The sequence below is a fragment of the Schistocerca nitens genome, chromosome 2 (assembly GCF_023898315.1).
Source record: "Schistocerca nitens isolate TAMUIC-IGC-003100 chromosome 2, iqSchNite1.1, whole genome shotgun sequence".
Lineage (NCBI taxonomy): Eukaryota > Metazoa > Arthropoda > Insecta > Orthoptera > Acrididae > Schistocerca > Schistocerca nitens.
This window is the reverse complement of record NC_064615.1, coordinates 1,005,465,614-1,005,485,157: the sequence shown is the minus strand read 5'-3', so window position 1 is coordinate 1,005,485,157 and position 19,544 is coordinate 1,005,465,614. Positions and strand designations below refer to the sequence as shown.

Here is a 19,544-nt window from a genome sequence, read left to right as displayed (position 1 = left end):
CGCTGTTCCATGTTGCGTGCCATTCCTCGACAGAGGATGTCCCCTGAAAATAGAAATGACAACCCCGCTCAATATTTTTACCTTTACATTTAATACATTATTTCCCAACCTTTTAGATGTATCATCCATAAATAAGAAGGCATAGGGATAGAAATCAGCCCTTTGGAATGGTATGTATCACCATAGTAGGTGCTGCACTAGCCCATAGTTTTTGGTTTTCTGGTTTCATGTTAACAGTGGGTGCTAAAAAACACGTGAAATCTAATATGAATTAATAACAAACATATTGATTTCTAACAGAATCAAACAATAGAAAATCCAGGATGGAATGTAACAATATTATGAAAAGGATAGTGGTTACTCACCATGTAGCGGAGGTGCTGAGGCATGACAAAAAGAATGTCGGAAAATGACCTTTCACCCAATGAGACCTTTGTCAAAAATAGACAACATACACACATATACTCACACAGATGTAACTCACACACACCTGACTGCAGTTTCTGGCAGCTGAGGCCACACTGTGGGCAGCTGCACATGCTGCTGATACCTGAAACATAAATGAACCAAATTACACCAATGTTCAGGATCAGTCATATAATGAAGCTCAAAAAGAACATTTCAGTTTGTTTCTCAGTTTTTCTCAGTCATGCCTTTTGTATTAGTCTTCTAGCCTGCTTGATAGCTGCCTCATGACATCAGAGAGACAAAGGTGCCAGAACTGAGCGTCGGTAACAGTAATCAGAAAGATCGATACCTTTTATACTGATGCTTCAAAGATGGCACATCAGTTGTTGCATTATTTCAGTGTAGTTAATGCAAGTGTTTATCATGTTAAATATGACCAGTTTTGCTCTTCCTGTTGCAGAACGTGAGGACTACCATTATAGCGGTTCTGAAAATGAAGAAGAAGAACCAGCAACAGCAGGTGAACCATCCTCCATTGTTCAGGCTCCAGGAGGCGATACACTTCGTAGGAACTTTGCACAAATTCAGGTCATTACTTAAACAGTATGTTAATCAAATTTTATGGTATGAGAGATTTTGCTTGAGCTTGGTTTTCATTCTGTCAAACTAAAAGGATGCAGAGTGTTGCATTAGGAAACTGAGAGAGTGTATGCAATAAAACAGCTTATTCAGAATTTGATAGGGTTCAGATCTGCATTTGCCCTTGCTCTTGTTATATTTAAGAAGTAGACATAGTTCTGTTTGCTGATGATGCAAGTATTACAATCAGTCCTAATGGAGAACCTCAGTGCTTGAAACTACAAATATTATTTCATTTATTTCATAGAAAATTAGTAATTTATTCTCTCTAAATGGTCTTCCATTGAATGTGAATAAAACACAAACCTGCAATTCTGTACTGCACAAGAACTGATCACAGTATTAGAAATAATGCACAATAGCAAACCAATAAATGAAAATTCTTAGATGTTTAAGATGATAAGAATCTGAATTAAGAAACTGGAAGTCCAGGATGGAATAACAATATTGTGAAAATGATATATATACAGGGGCAGTTGAGTCTGACAGGCACTGCAAAAAGACTGCTATACGTTTTAAGTTTTTGGCCTAATGGTCTTCTTCTGAAGAAGAAAACACACACACACACACACACACACACACACACACACACACACACACACACTTACATACTGCCTGCATCGGACAGAGATGGTGATCATGTGTGTGAGGGTTGTGCTTTTGTGTGTGTGATTTCTGCTTTCAGAAGACGGCATTTTGGCCAAAAACTTAAATGTATAGTAGTCTCTGTGTTGTACCTTTCAGCGACTCAATGACTGCTTTACATGATGAGTAGCAATCTATCCTTTTCATAATACTGTTATAAGAATCTGAATTGGGAGACATTTGTTACAGATGATCTTAAAGTGACGTGCAACTTTTGCATTACATGTGATAGCTGACTTAGGAGATGAAAATAGCAAAAAGTCACTTACTTTTCCTATTGTCATTCACTAGTGTCTTAGGGCTTCATATTTTGTGTCAACTCTTCATTGACGGAGAAAGTATATTTTGCACAGAACTGTCTAAGAACGACAATATGTGGTGCCCCCTCCAAAACTTTTTGTAAAAAGCTCTTTTGACAATTGGGAATACCAACAACAGCTGCACAGTATACTGACTCCCCATATGAAGTTTATTCTCAACAGTAAATCACAGTTCGGAAACAGTACATTCATAAATATAATACTAGAAGGAGAAATTACTGTCAGTATCCATCATTCGAAAAGTATTTGTCCAATAACCCAGTAATGCAAAGAGTTTTGTAGATAATAAAAGCAACTTTCGAGAAAAATTGAAATCATATCTGCATGACAGCCCCTTCCTGCTCCATGGGAGAATTTCTGAACGTGTAATAATGTATGTGTGTGTGTGTGTGTGTGTGTGTGTGTGTGTGTGAGAGAGAGAGAGAGAGAGAGAGAGAGAGAGAGAGAGAGAGAGAGAGAGATATGTATCTGTAATTTTTAAAGTTGGTTCATTCGGCTTCATAGTGAGAGATGACAATTATGATGTGTAAAACATTGAAATAATTAAAAATTTTGTAACTTTTGCTTTGTTAGAATTGTATAAGGGGTGTGCAAATGAGAAGGTACAAAGCATCGTAAGAACCAACCAGTTGAAATTTGCACATGTTCCTCCTTGATTACATAGTAATAAATGTAGGGATGTGAATCTAATGTCATCACCTTCCACTAAAAAATTCATTGGCCTTCAGTGGGAAAGATGCTGCTCTCTGTCTTTTGCAAGGTCCAACGTCTGATACTCACCAAATTCCTCGAACACAGAAAAACCAGTAACAGTGACGTATTGTGAGACACTCAGTAGTCTGTGCAAGTCCATCATGAGCAAATGGCCTGGGCTGATCATGGAGGGGGTGATCCTGTACCGTGACAACATTCATCCATGCGACTTTGAGGTCACACAAAATGTAATGGCCAAGTTAAATTGGGAGGAACTTTAAGCATCCACCTTACAGCCAAGACATGTCATCCTGCAACTTTCATGTGTTTGGTCTGCTAAAAAAAAACATCTCAAAGGGAAGTGCTTCAGCTAAGGCAACAAACTGAAGGACAAAGTGAAGAATTGCGTCCTGTCATAGCTTCAGTAATTCTGGGAGCTTGGAATCCTTCAGCTTGTTAAACAGTGGGGTAGTTAAGCTCAGGCCTCTATTGATTACTTCTGAATAAAAACTTCTATTATACTCACAGCGTTTTGTACCTTTTCTTTTGAATACCTCTCGTACTATGTATTACACAAATAATTATGGTGACTTTTTGTGTTTGTGATTTATTGTTAAGGCCAAATTTTGTTTTTATTTGTTTATGTTTAGGAGGGTAGGACATTAACTCAGAATGAATCCAAGGAATCAAAGCACAGTAGAAAAAATGAGAGGGAGGAAATTCCAGAACCTGGTCCTCCTGCAAGACCACCAATTCCCCAGAGATTAATTGGTAATATTATTACTTCCATAATATGTTTTAGTCTGTAAATTAATACTTTCATCTGTTAATAACTCTTTGTCAGTGTGGATAACGGTCATGCTTCTAATATCACTATAAATTCCAGAAAAAAAGAGAGATAGTATCACTCTTTTACAGGGAATAGTGACAATTTTGTTTGGGCAAAGAGTATAAATCTATTTTCAAAACATTAACCAGGAAGTTTTTTTCCTCCCATTAGGGTTCAACTTGCACAAATGTAAAGAACCTTCAGGCAGAAAGATTAAGTGCAACCAGTTAAATTGTTGAAATTTGACGCATATCCTTCTATTCAAAGACGAGTTGTGTTTTTTGGTGACTTTTATTATGTGTTTAACCCTTTCACTGCTCCAGATGTAAATATACGCTAATCGTTTCAGTGCTCCAGATGTATATATACTATTTGCTGTAAAAAATAGTTACAGCAGTTCCCTGCTGCAGTCGTATAGTTACGTATAATGCCGACAATCGGGCCAGCGAGTCGGAGGTAATTGTTGCGCAAGTATGCAGTTTAATTGTTGGAATACTAGGAAATAACTGAACGACTATTGAATGCTGAATTCTCTTTCTGCTGAGTTCATTCGTATTGTTATATTACCTAGTTTGTGTGCGGCCGTTTCCGCATTACCAAATAAAATGACGCGATGTTACCATCCGTTTACAGACGATGAGCTGCTGAGTATTCTAAACCAAAGTAACGACGAGGACATCATCATGCCCAATCCAGCTGATTATGGGTGGACAGATAATGACGACGACGAGCTGGCAGATAAATCTGTCACCACAAATATAAAAAAATATTTGTGAACCAATAAACGTTGAACCAGTAAATGAAGATCCAGATTTTGATGTTATCGTCGATTCTTTCTCCGATTCCGAAGAAGAGCCTGAGCGTATGCCTGAAAAGTCTCCTAAGAGACACAAAACAGTTGATTTTAGATGGAAAGATTCTGATTTGGACCCTAAAGTGTATAATTTCAATAACAGTGGTTCTGGTTGCAAAGTCATGAATTTAGATGCTTTATGTACTGTATACGACTGCTTCAAGTTCTTTTTAGCCAAGAAATTGTGAGCTACATAGCTGAGCAATGTAATTTATATTATGACCACCTTTGCAATGATGCCAGTGAAAAATCAAGACTGCGACGTTGGAAAAACACAAAAACAGAGATGAAGTTTACTGTTTCCTTGCTGTAAATTTTCTGATGGCTCAAGTGAGAAAAAATGAAATAAACAGTTATTGGACCAATGATCAGTTACTGTCTACTCCAATGTTTACACAAATCATGTCGAGAGATAGATATCTTCTGTTACTTAGAATGTTACATTTTGCTGATAACAGTAAGGACCCTGGAGATGACAAAATCTGGAAATTACGTCGAATTGTGGATCACTTAAGAAAAGTATTTCCAGGTGCTTTCTATCATTTTAAAAATTTGCGCATTGACGAAAGTTTAGTTCTCTTCAAAGGTCGTCTCTTCTTCAAGCAGTACATTCCTTCTAAATGCCACAGATTTGGTGTAAAAATTTTTGTATTATGTGATTGTGAAACTGGTTATATTCTTGACTTTATTATTTATGTGGGTGCAGCAACGGATGTAAAAAAAGAAACTGACTTTGGTGTAAATGTTGGAATACCTGGAAGTATTTTTCTCACTTTACTTGAACGTTACCTTGGTAAAGGTCACACATTGTATGTTGACAATTGGTACACTAGCCCAACGTTATTTTCTTATTTGCATGACAGAGTGACTAATGCCTGTGGAACTGTGAGAACAAATCGCAAAGGCATGCCTGCTTTATAAAAAAAACTTAGGAAAGGTGAGATCAAATTTGTCAACAGATAAACTTCTTGCTCTGAAGTGGCAGGACAAGCGAGAAGTGAGGATGCTTTCAACTCTTCGTACAAGCGAAATTACAGTGACTGACAAAATTGACAGAACCACGAATGAACGAAAAACAAAACCAGCTTGCATCGTAAGCTACACTGAAAATATGGGTGTCGTCAACAGGAGCGACATGATGCTAAGTTTAGTAGAATGTGTACGAAAAACTGTAAAATGGTATAAAAAAGTATTTTTTCATTTGGTGGATCTGTCTCTGCTCAATGCGCATGCATTATATAAAACTCAAACGGGACGAAATATTTCAGTACCTGATTTTCAACAGAAACTTATCAAGGAGATCCTAGAGATTCACCACCAACCGCAAACAGAGGGACGTCGTGGAAGGAGATCGGCTGATGGTGACAATCCCTTATGCCTAACCGAGCGCCACTTTATCTCGCTAATCCCAGGAACTTCAAAGAAGAAGGCCGCCCAGAGAAGGTGTATTGTATGTGCAAAACAGGATAAACGAAGTAAAATGTAATGTGCATTTATGTTTGAATTTTTGTTTCGAGGGGTATCACACTTTGAAGTATTACTAATGTAATATGTTTTGTATTTTTTTTCTCCTAATAAAGTACCTTTTTTGAACAAAATAAGACTTTCAGAACAAAGATTTGAAGAAAAAAAAGGAAATGATTTACACCGACAATACTGGATTTTGTGTCTCATTTTTCTCTCAATAATAACAGTAGACTGCTGCAGTTGTATATATACGCACCGGGTGAAAATAATGCGCACAGGGCGGGAGCCGCTGAGAGTAAATGTGCAGTGAAAGGGTTAATATCTTGTGAATTTCTGCGACGATCTTTGTTTGAAAATTAATAATTATCTTCCTAATGAAGTCCCCACTCACACATAAAAGCTTATATAAAATATAATTAAATTAGAATAAAATGGTGTGTGGAGAGTAATGTTCGTGAAAATTGTAACACCTAGAAAGAGTGGCTTAAATGAGCTAAAACTCATAATATGTAGAACAATATACCAGTAACCAACCACTGCACAGAGTTGACATAATACAGAATAAGCAGTGCCCTTTTATGTGGGCAGACAGGTTCAGTGAGAAACTGTGAAATGACACAAAAATGTGAAATTAACTGCCAGGAGACCTGCATGCACATAGTAATTGGTCTTCAGAAAATTGTCATACTTAGACATTTTGGCTTGTGGTTTGGAAGAGGTCATATACAGTGAACAGTATTCAGCATGTCCAAAGTACGAGAAGCATGTATCAACATCTGGCTGCTTACTCATTAGATACACTATAATAGCCACCATCTGACAGCCTCCATTGTTGAACAACACTGCAGATAAATACAGAGCGACAGTGTGGATACTGTTAGATACAACATAAGATGTCAACTCATGCTTTTTGCGGACAGTCTTAGCAACTGCTACAGCAAGGAGGTTTTAGAGGCCAGTGTACTGCCAGTATTTTTAGACAGCCTCAAACTTGCTGTTTCAGTGTGACAGTGGCAGGCAAAATGTGATGAATAAGTAAACCTTCTATACTTCTAGGCTGGCTTGCATGTTTGCATAATGTAGTGCACATTCAGCACACCCGGGATACAAATGCTCAGAAACTTCATTGTGATCCTCCTGCACCTTCTAATAATGTGTTACTGATTTACATATGAATTGCACAGAGGGATATTCTCAAGTAACTTGTCCAGGCTCTTCGTGATTACTTGTGACATTAAGATGTCCCGATTACTGCATGTTGAGTAGCAGGGTTTCCACAGTTTCTGGAAATCAGGGAATGTCAAACACATCAGGGTAATTTGGAAAAAAACTGGAAAATTCTTGTTTTTGTCTCAGTAGATCAAATTGTTTGTTTACTGAGGTGTCAGGCATCATCGTTGGCTAGGTGCAGCTGAGTACATGCACCACTTCCCTACTCCCTCATTACTACTGCTTCTCCCCTTCCTACCGCACCCCTAGCTTGCAGTCAGTGCTGCCACTACTTCTTGCCACTATCCTGGCAGCTGCCGACAAGAGGCAGGGAGGCATGAGAAGTGGCTTGTTTGGACCTGATTCTCAGAGGCTGTAGACATAGCGGCCGGAGATGGCGGTCGTGTGTGCATGAGTCGTGTCTGAGTGATTGTGTGCTTTTCTACATGCCTGTCTGTGGCTCAGCAATCATCTTTATGGTGAGTTGCTACCTATCCTCATTATCATTGATTCTTAGAGTATTTGATCAAATTATCTCTTGCATGGATTGATCACTGTGGTCTTGTTTCATCAACATGTTGTCTTTGACTCATGAATAGCTGGCTACACAAGTGAATTTCCACAACAGGCCAAAACCGCAGGTCATTTCTGCGAGTATATGTAATGGATCGTGCCTGCTGATCTGAAGATGTTCGGTTCCCACTAATGTGCAGACCCTGCCCATCGGATCTAGTCTCAGCGATCTCCCTGCAGACCAGGTCTGTTTGTGTGTGGTGTAAAGCAGCAGATTTTCATGGTTTATCTATGGACCCAGGACTGTGGTGCTCATCAGTATGCCAGAGCCATGGGTTGGAATTTTAGGAATTGTGGCTGTCTCACCGCAAGTACTTTGTATAGTAGGCATCTTGTAGACACTTTATTTGTTCTATTACATTTTGGCACTTCAAAAGCAGTTTATATGTTGGAAAGCATGGGCGATAAGAAGTAGAAAATTGTGTCAGTCACTGACAGTTTGTACCTATGTACTCACAGATTTCTCAAAAGAAAAATCACAAAACACCTGTAAAGTAATAGGCATAACATAGTGAGTAATAACAGACAATAATGAACATAGTAGAACAACATTTTATTGCAGTCACCTACTGTGTTGGTTTACACAATTCTTCCCCACCTTATACCGTTCTTTCAAGAGACCTACTTTTTTCTTAGATTATTTCTGAAGTCAGTGAATGTATTTTAAATCTGTCTTGCAACTCCAAGGAAATCCATATTTTTGTCACCAAACTTGTTTCATTTTATTGAAATAAAATAACATCAGTAGTCTAAATGAAAAACATATACCATTTGGCTTGCTTTCTCCTTCTTAAAAAGAGTTCATTACAAAAGGTGTTGATGTTAGTACATAATATTTTTGCTCATGTCAGGAAACGTCATTTGCTTGCAAGTTTTTGTTAGATATTTCGTTGCTTGCACTATTGTTTCTGGTACTGTAGCTGCAAAGACAGATTGTAAACTTAGTCTTAATTTATCCTTGAGATGTCAAAATTTGTCAGGGAAAAGTGCTAAAATTTGTCTGAATATCAGGGAATTTCACTCGAGGAAACTTATGTCAATCCTGTGTAGTGGACCATCAAAATTCCACACTGTTTCTACAATTCTGTAGCGTATTCTCCCATACTGCCTCTGTTACCCTGTAGGTGTTGTGTCAATTGCAGTGTCATTGTACCCACCTGTAGCCAGACACCAAAATCTACTTTTGTCTGACAACATGTAATGCAGTACAAAGTTAAAAGAATGTCATTGACATGCTAAAGCATTCCTTGGGCTGATTGCTGTGGTGCCTTGCTGGTTGCATGCGCTGCATTCATTACCTACCAAATTCTCCTATTTTCAGGTCATCTACAGTTCTGTAATCCTAAATATTTGTGTTTGGTTGCGTACCTACTACACATGCAAACGAAGTTGACATTCAGCGTGGTGGCTGATGGGAGTGACCGGGCATTTCCCATTTATAGTCGCTCCCGTCAACCACTGCACCGAGTATCAAGTTTGTTTGCACGAACAGTAATCTACTATATAAAACTCATCCCAATCATATGATCCTTAGTGTGACAGTTTTCACAGACAGCAATGTATAACAGGTATTTACAGTGTGTATCCATCTGGCTGGTTACAGCACTGCCATATTTTCATTTTTAAGTTGTTCCTGATCCTCATCCTCCTTCGCGGCCCTTACCACCACCACCTAGGGAGGATCGGCAACAGAAACCAGCTACACCACCAACAGGGGGTAATAGTCATCAGCAGTCAGCGACACAGTCACAACAGCAGCAGCAGCAGCCGCAACAACCACAGCCACAGCAGCGCAATTCCCACATCTTCAAGCCAATGGTGAGTTGTTATCCTGCATTTCTGTCAGGGAATTCTGTAGTTTCTTTCTTTGAATGTGATTATACAGACATTTCATTGCAGTTTCTTGTAGAATTGCAGTGCACATACACTTTTATATTATTAATTCAGAAGATCTCATTTACACCCCTCAAGTTTCCCTGGAAAAATCATGCATTGTGTTTCACTCAGGAAATTGCCAATGTTTTGATGTTCTTATAAACATTTTCTAGTATTTTGTAAATTTCCTTTCTCTCTCTTTCTTTTTGGGACATATATTACATATCTCCTAGTTCGGTTTGCTATATGTTTTGCTGTAATGCTTACTCATTCAAAACACTGAGTAAATAGACAAATTGTAACTGCTGGAGAAATGGATATACAAAATGTTATACAGGGTTTCACTGAGATGTCAGGCAGCTTTTTGAAGTGTGGAGGATTTTGTAGGTTTCTGTAGCTTGTAATCGTGGTAATATAGATAAGAATATGGCAATTGAATAATGATTAGCAGTTTAAAGTATAATCCAGTTCCCTGTACAGTATTCACATTTGGTCATTAGTTTTTTCACATGTCAGTGGCTCATTTAGAGTGTAGGTTTTTCCCCTAGACTTTAATCTGGTAAGTTTTTTCCCTTGCATAGTGTTGCGTAAGTTTTTTCCCTTGCATAGTGTTGCAGTCATTTTTTGTTGCATGAATATTATGTCTCATTTAAAGCAAAAATTTAGACTCTTTATTTGCTTAAATCCTTTTTGTTTATATTGCTGTGCTCCTAATGGCATGTTTTCTTTTCTTTTCATTTTATTTAAGCTTCCGCCACGAAGACCAGAGGTAGGCCACAAGTAAGATGAACAAGTTTATATAGTCACTGAAGGTAGCATATACACCATATGAAGTCATTTCTTTAAATGCAGTGGCACTGGCAGAAAATGACATTGGAGGAGGAATGCAGTGCTCCAAAATTACAAATTATAAAAAAAAAAAAAAAAAAAAAATCATGCACATTATTATCAACAATGGGTAGTTACACAGATAGTAGAAACATACCAGAATCCTGTTTCTTATTTTCAGTACTGCTAAATGAAGCAACTTTGCGCTCTTTTTTTTAATATTTAAAAGCAATTACACAATAAATGTTGACTACACTCTAAGGCATACAAGGAAAGAAGTAATTAGCAATATAAATGACAGAAGTTTTTGGTCTAGTTTAAGTTCTTGTCGCATTTCATTATAGAGCATGTGGTGAAAATAAAATGCATGAGATAGCAAATACTTCACTCCTTTAGTGTTAAGTTAAACCTTGTTTCATAGCATATATGGTTTACTTAATGCTGCAGAATTAGTTGACACACACGTTCAGCATTGTTCTGGGTAAATCATTAGTACACCATAAAAAGTAGTTGTTTATTGGAGCACTGTATATCCTAGAAGCAGCCAATCACCTGAATTCAGAAAGAAAGGAGACAAAAAGTGACCAATTGATGGAAGGTAAGAATAATGACTCCTTAAGTATTAATGTTCAGTTTATTGTTGGCCAAGCCTTGCATTTTGGCAGCCACCTCCACTCATACTTGTAACGGATGCATTTTCATCTTTGTTTTGTTTCCATATTCTGTCTTCTAAATCTGTTTATAAATAAATACTGCCAGTTCAGTTTTTCAGTTCTGCACAAAGCTACATGTGACTCAGTAATTGCTCTTGATTACACAAAGAGAAACATATTTTTTTTTTTGTGTGTTTCTAAAATAAGTTCTATCACTTTCAGAATTTAAAAAAATCTGATTCTCATTTGAACTGCATTTATAAATATTACTTTTTGACTGCTTGAGTTTCATGATGATGTGAATATTTTGGATCCCCTAAAGCAACTAGGTTCATCAACATTTAGAAATTAGCAAGCTAAAATACTTTGCATACTTTCACTCTCTGATGTCATAAGGAATAATATTTTGCAGTAACTCAACACTTAGGCAAAAAGTATTCACTGCTCAAAAGAAAGTGGGTAGAATAACTTGTGGGGCTCAAGTTGCTCATAGTAGGTGTCTGTTTAAAAGGTAAGGAGTACAGCCTCACAGTACATTTACTTGGTAATGAAATTTTTTCTCAACAACATGGACCAGTTTAAAAACAACAGTCACATTAATGATTATAATACTAGAAGAAAGAAAGACTTACACAATCATTTACTTAATCTATTTTTGGCACAGAAAAGGGTCAAACATGCTGCTGTGAAACTTTTCAATGAATTACCAGATGAAATAAAATATCTGACAGGCAGCAGTAGCAATTTCAAAAATTAATTGAAATCATCTCTCTTTGATAACTCCTTCTATACCATTGATGAATTTTTTAATAGGAATAAATAAGTCTATGCATATAATATATGCATTTTGTGCAATTTAAGTGAATGGGACACACAATAAAAATATTAAAATAAATTAATGTTTTGATTCATGTGTGCATTTCTTATGGACTTGACGCGTTCCACATCATAATCGTTTCCATGAGATTGATCAATGGAACATGTAACTAACTAGCCTTCATCATCATATTGAGTGTGGAAAAGGGGTGGAAGGGCTTGTACATAATATGCAGAATGTAATGTAATCCTAGAGAGTTGCATAAAATTTTAGGAGGTTTATGCAGTGTTCAGGCCAGAAACAAAAAGTATTGACTCAGTAATTGCACTGTGTACAGTTTACACACTTACAAGGACTACTAGCAAAACGTTTTGGAAAAAACTTCCTTCCAAGCCCACACTCTTTTATTGATTCAAATAGAGCGTACACTAAATAAATACTCTTAAACACGCAAGTCAGCGCAGATGCCCAACAGCAGTGGATGCTAAAGAAAATACATTTTGTGTCTGGGGGATGGTTGCAGAGCATTTTGTAATACACTTACCAGAACACGCCACATACTTTTTGAGAATAGATCAACAAGACACTGTACGATCTTACATGAGTCTTCATCTCAGAAATGTTGAGACTAGCTGAATGAACACTGCCTTAACTTAACACCAAGAATCCCACAGCTTGAGGTTTTGTCAGCTGTTACTCAATGCATTTACCACCATTGTAACTAATGACAGACTGTGACTGGTTGAAATTTACAGAAAGCTAATATCGCACCAAGCATTGGGACCTTACGTGACGATGCTCATTACACAGTTGTGAAGAGAGCAATGAGTACAAACAAAAATCATTGGGCATCATATTTCCTTCAAGTGGACATATCACAGTTTTGATGCATGAAGAAGATCAAAAGCAACTGCTGATTCACTTATTAGAGTATGCTTTCCTAGACCATTGTCAAAGGAATGACTGCATGGGCCAATGTTCCGTCACCGTCTTCTCCTTGTAGTGCTGCAGAAATAAAAGTTCTTCCTTGAAAATTTCTGAATCCAGTACTTCAACTTTATACCCAACATCAGGATCAATGTGAATTCTCTATCCCCCATGGCATACCATAGAACACAAAGCTGCATGTGAAAATGTTTTGTGTCCACAGAAGCCACTTTTTGTCAATGAACATAATGATTTCTTTTTTATCTTCCCGTTTTACAACAACAACATGCTGCATCACATTATTTGTAATACTGCAGGTGTGTGTGTGTGTGTGTGTGTGTGTGTGTGTGTGTGTGTGTGTGGTGGTGGTGGTGGTGAAGAAGTGAGGGGGAAGGGGGTAAAACCCGGTGCTGATACATAGCCTACTCCTTGGGAAAAGCACCAAAGGGGGGCCACCGAGCTTAACGTCCCCATCCGACAGATCACCATCTACAGTGTCATGTACACTCACTTTGTGACAGACAGCAGAGGGGTTTGGTATTTAAACCAGGGCGTTATCGCAAAGTCTTGTGACCAGGAACTCTACCCCACCACCTCTGCTCCCTTTGCCGATCAAATAGTGGTATTGAAAAAATTTTTTTTTCACCAACAGGGTTGAAACTGGCTTACCCCTGGGGTGAGTGCCACCACAGAAGTGTGCGTTAGTGACCTCGGCCGTGTAGGCTGTGAACATAGTGGTTGAAATCTCATTTATTTATATTAATATATTGTATAAGGTCTTGTAGTGCCTTTCTGTGTTAACAGTTTTGAAACTAGGAAAGTCTGTGCACAGGTTCAAGGTAATTTAAATGCAGCATTTGTATATAATTGTAAACTTCATATGTGTATTCACGAACAGCAGAAACAAAAACCATCAAATGTATTTTATGGAAATCTACCTTACTAATATGTGTCTGAGGTTTGTTTTAATTGATACAAAACTGTAATAATGTTTTTATTGTTTCTTTAGTATGACTAATGCACTTGGTTCATTGCTACGTTGCTTGCCTGAAAACAAATTAACATAGATGCTTAGCAAACTACTACTTTTTTGTTTTTGTTTTAAAAGGTACATTTTAAGAAAGAATATGTATTGTTGAAAGATAAAAATGAAATTTGAAATGAGATATATGTGATGTATTGGAAATATTAGTAACCGGTTTTGAGAGGTTAGTAGTTTACAGGAAGATTATGGAAATTTCAGTGGTAAAGTTCAGTTACAATGCACAGCTTGACTGCTAATACATTTCAAAGTTACTTACTAGCTAATGATCATTTCAACTCAGTTTTAAATAATTTACCCTCAACTCTTGCAGTCTTTCCTTTAGCAGACGCACTGCACCTAAGGGGAGGATAAATATAAATTAATTTCAGTTCATCACAGAAAATCCTTTATCTATGAATGCGTGGTCTCACGGCGGTATGAATTAATAAACTCTTTTCGGGCTTCCAGGCACGTCAGGTGCTTAAAATCCTACAAGCTTTTCACTGAGCTCTCCTCGGCCATTGCTAAGTGGTAAATGACTACCGTAGTACTGTTGCTCTCAGTTCACTGCTGCTTGCTTCCTCGCTGGATATAGTAATGTTATCTTCCCCCATCCCTCGTGCCTGCTTTTAAATGCATTGGCTGGGTCCCAGGCTGTGATGAACCCCAAACCACCGTCCTTGTTGATGGGGCTTCCAGATATTTTTATTTCTGTTGCTAAAGCGTGCTCTGCCACAACTGATTTTTCAATATATTGTTGGCGTAAGCACCTCTCGTTTTCCATCCGGCATTGCCCTACAATGAGTGCTGTTCGGCCAACTTAGTACAGGGTGTATACACCTCGGGAAAAACCTGGGAATTTTTTCATCTGGGAGAAAAACAGGAAAAACATGGGAATTTTTTAGAATTTGGGGAATTTTTCACTCTTTTAGTTTTCAGTTAAATCTTGGTGATTTTGACTGCTAAGAACTGATAGTTTAACCAAGAATATTATTGTATCCCGCTACTGCAGCATTGTACTGTAGCAATAAAACATAAACGAGAGGAAAAAATAAAGTAAAACTTAGGTTGGAAAGGAAATGCACCATTTGCAACAAAACACACGGCACATGCGAGCATCTGCCAATAGCAATGTGTGTTAAAGGCATTAGGATGAAAGACTATGCAATAATTCATACAAACTGCTTGTGATGAGCGTGACGTCACAATTGTGTGCATTAGCTTTGTTAGAGCAGTTGCCACTGGGATCATGCACCTGCACAGTTGAGTATGAACAGTACATTCTCCCGCTCCTGGCTACTTGAAAGTGTGGCTGTTGGCTGTATCGGCTGTAGCAAGCAGCCAGATGCTACCCAGTAAAATGTTTCTTGCGTGCAGTGATTACATTTAATGATTTTGCTGTTTTCTCTTCGTTTACAGCTCTCACATCAAATGAAACCAAACTGATTTCCATGGCCGGGAGCTATCAATTGAATTAAAACACATTCACATACTGCTGGAAGTCTAAAATACTTCATTAGATTCAGTTTGTTTGTTTTATTTTATGTCTAGGTTTTTAACAGTCAAGCATTAATCACATTGCAGGACCGTGAAATTATTTTCATCGATTTGCTGAAGAAATTTGGCTGTTATTAATCTTTTCCACAGAGGCAGTCAGTTTATTTGAAACGAAGTGTTTCATTCCAGACTATTGGCTAGTTTCAACCGTTTGCTGGATGTCAAGTGCACATTTTCACCTTCTGGCATGTATGGCATTATGCCATAATAAAGAACCAAACATGAGATAATGTAGTACTGGCACTCCAAGGAAAGTTACATCCTGAAAACCACACTGAAAACCTTAGTATCAGGTTGGGGCATACTTCATTGTGAATCTGGACACACGAATGTACACTTTAAGAGGAATTATGTATCTTAGTATGGTTTATGAAATTCCTATGCTCTTGGAGTATCATCTGACGTCCTGTTTCTTTTATTACATAATGGAAGACCTTTTAATGCTTTAAACGTATGAACGTAGAGGCTTCCTACGTCATCGTAGCTGCGCACGCGCAGTAATGACTGTTTTCAGGCAGTCAACTGCAACTGCTGAAACAAACCTATTTCTAATAGCTCACTGGAAAATATTGCGAATGGTGGTTTGAAAACCATCACTTTCAATGTAAATTTCCTTTTACGCAAGATGAATTATGTTGCGTGTGAGAATGTGCGATGGATTTCTTAAATCACAGTGTGTTCTACTCTTATTTAAAACTTAACACTTTGAGGACTAGCCACTTAGAAGAATTTTGATCCCAGAATACCAGACATTTATGTCATTATTTAAAATTTTACTGGCCAATTGATCTCCGAGACCAGTATTAGATGTGAAAGCATGTTGTTGTTGTTGTTGTTGTTGTGGTCTTTAGTCCTGAGACTGGTTTGATGCAGCTCTCCATGCTACCCTATCCTGTGCAAGCTTCTTCATCTCCCAGTACTTACTGCAACCTACATCCTTCTGAATCTGCTTAGTATATTCATATCTTAGTCTCCCTCTATGATTTTTACCCTCCACACTGCCCTCCAATGTTAAATTTGTGATCCCTTGATGCCTCAAAACATGTCCTACCAACCAGTCCCTTCTTCTTGTCAAGTTGTGCCACAAACTCCTCTTCTCCCCAATTCTATTCAGTACCTCCTCATTAGTTATGTGATCTACTCATCTAATCTTCAGCATTCTTCTGTAGCACCACATTTCGAAAGTTTTTATTCTTGTCTAAATTATTTCTATTCCGTGTTTCACTTCCATACATGGCTACACTCCATACAAATACTTTCAGAAACGACTTCCTGACACTTAAATCTATACTCGATGTTAACAAATTTCTCTTCTTCAGAAACGCTTTCCTTGCCATTGCCAGTCTACATTTTATATCTTCTCTACTTCGACCTTCATCAGTTATTTTGCTCCCCAAATAGCAAAACTCCTTTACTACTTCAAGTGTCTCATTTCGTAATCTAATTGCCTCAGCATCACCCGACTTAATTCGACTACATTCGATTGTCCTCATTTTGCTTTTGTTGATGTTAATCTTATATCCTCCTTTCAAGACACTGTCCGTTCCGTTCAACTGCTCTTCCAAGTCCTTTGCTGTTTCTGACAGAATTACAATGTCATCCGCGAATCTCAAAAGTTTTTATTTCGTCTCCATGGATTTTAATACCTACTCCAAACTTTTCTTTTGTTTCCTTCACTGCTTGCTCAATATACAGATTGAATAGCATCGGGGAGAGGCTACAACCCTGTCTCACTCCCTTCCCAACCACTGCTTCCCTTTCATGTCCCTCGACTCTTATAACTGCCATCTGGTTTCTGTACAAATTGTAAATAGCCTTTCGCTCCCTGTATTTTACACCTGCCACCTTCAGAATTTGAAAGAGAGTATTCCAGTCAACATTGTCAAAAGCTTTCTCTAAGTCTACAAATGCTAGGGACGTAGGTTTGCCTTTCCTTAATCTGTTTTCTAAGATAAGTCGTAGGGTCAGTATTGCCTCACGTGTTCCAATATTTCTACGGAATCCAAACTGATCTTCCCCGAGGTCGGCTTCTACCAGTTTTTCCATTTGTCTGTAAAGAATTCGCGTTATTATTTTGCAGCTGTGACTTATTAAACTGATAGTTCGGTAATTTTCACATCTGGCAACAACTGCTTTCTTTTGGATTGGAATTATTTCTCGTGTCTCATACATCTTGCTCACCAGATGGTAGTTTTTTGTAAGGACTGGCTCTCCCAACGCCATCAGTAGTTCTAATGGAATGTTGTCTACTCCCGGGGCCTTGTTTCGTTTCAGGTCTTTGAGTGCTCTGTCAAACTCTTCACGCAGTATCGTATCTCCCATTTCATCTTCATCTACATACTCTTCCACTTCCATAATATTGTCCTCAAGTACTTCGCCCCTGTATAGACCCTCTATATACTCCTTCCACCCTTCTACTTTCCCTTCTTTTCTTAGAACTGGGTTTCCATCTGCGCTCTTGATATTCGTGAAAGCATAGCTTTTCTTATAGCCACACTTGTATATTAATTTAAACCATGTACTTTTCCTACTTGTGTGTTCGCACTGCTTAACAGTGATGTTGCTGTTCACTGACTACATCACATGTTCTATGCTCCGAATATCTGTTTTCATTGGCTGGCAAGATCGCATGACTTGAGCTATGATTGACTTACAAAAGCGCACTGCAATCTTGATTTCAATGCTTCAGATATTAAAGTGCTGTGTTTGGTGGAATTCAAATTTATACTTTTGTAATATGAAAATATGCAGCGTACTTGTTGCTGCACATCAAATATCTTTCTTTATTTCACTTGTGGTCGTTTACTAATATGCTGGGAAGTTCAAGCTGGTGCATAAAACCTTAACCCTTCAAAGGATTGATAAATTTTACAATTCTGATGGATAGTATACTGCCACTTAACACAGAAAAAGTGTATTTTCGTCCAAGAGAAAGTGTATTTTTAACCAGGAAATCCGGGAATTTTTTTTCCTTGTCCATGTATACACCCTATAGTAGCAGTCACCATGCATGGTATTTTGTACACTCCAAACATTCTGTAGGTTTCCTGTACACACTGTGGCTGAGGTGTCCATTGGCTTTCTGGCAAGTCAGGACGTTAAGGAAGGGCAGTGCACCATCTCTCTCTCTCTCTCTCTCTCTCTCTCTCTCTCTCTCTCTCTGTCATTGTAAACCTAATGTGGTTGTGACTGCCATTCTGATGTTCTAAGAATGCTCCCAGCTTTCACGTCTGTGGGCCAGATGATAGTTTTATCATTGATGTAATGATAAAAGCAACTTCTCCTCATTGTGAACTCTATTGAGTCCCCAATTTACAGACAGATGGAACATCTAGCTAGCCTCCTTAAGCTACCTGTGGGTCACTGTGCAAAAACACTAATGATTTTATCCACTGAATTAAACGTCTTCATCTTGGAGAAGGTAATATAATGATCAGGTTTGATGTGGTCTCCCCATACACAAGTTCCTGATAAAGACTGTACAGATCTTCTCTCCCAGTTATTTGATAGTATGGTTGTGGGATTGTTAAGCACATTTTCACATCATTGTATTTCTTATAGAATGTCCTGGTTTTGCTGAAAAACCTATGGACACCTCAGCCACAACGTGTAAAGGAAACTTACACAAAGGGCCGGTATCTGCAGGCTGTTAGTCAAGACAAGCGTTTGGTTCAACCCACGTTAAAACCTGATCAACAGGGTTGGTATTTTTAGATGAAAAACAAAGGGAAGAGGTGCTAAAATGCGGTAAGAAAGGAACAAAAAGGTGCTGAATTACTCAGCTAATGCAGAAAATTCTCTTTCTCCTATTCTAGTTTATTACGTTGCGAAAAAGTACAGCATATCATCACTCATACAGGGTGTATATGCTCTGGGATATCTGGGAAAAACCTGGGAATTTTTTTATCCAGGAGAAAACCGTGAAAAACTCTGGAATTTTTCAGTTTTAGTCTTCAGTTAAATTTTTATAGTTTTGACTGGTAAGAACTGATAAACAGCAAAATGTGTTAAAGGCTTTAGAATGAAGGCTATGGAATACTTTATATAAGTACATTTGAGCAGTTGTCAGTGAGCTCACGCGCATGCACAGTTGAGCTGCATATGGGCAGTCCCTCTTCCGCTTCTGGCTACTTGAAATGTGGCTGTTATCTGTATCAGCAGTAGTAATAGGCAGCCAATTGCTACCTGGAAAAATTTTTCTGTCGTGCCCAAGCTGCCAGATTCACG

The 19,544-nt window shown here is 38.1% G+C and overlaps 1 protein-coding gene across 3 annotated transcripts in view; it reads left to right on the top strand.

The window, feature by feature from the left end:
* The window catches only part of LOC126237357 (serine/threonine-protein kinase mig-15), a 325,139-nt gene that overhangs the window by 164,042 nt on the left and 141,553 nt on the right, over positions 1-19,544 (top strand). For all 3 annotated transcript variants that reach the window (XM_049947425.1, XM_049947424.1, XM_049947423.1), the window contains exons 9-12: positions 869-996; positions 3,356-3,476; positions 9,264-9,454; positions 10,260-10,280. In XM_049947425.1, the coding sequence (XP_049803382.1) occupies positions 869-996; positions 3,356-3,476; positions 9,264-9,454; positions 10,260-10,280 (461 nt within the window). The remainder of the gene's footprint in view (positions 1-868; positions 997-3,355; positions 3,477-9,263; positions 9,455-10,259; positions 10,281-19,544) is intronic.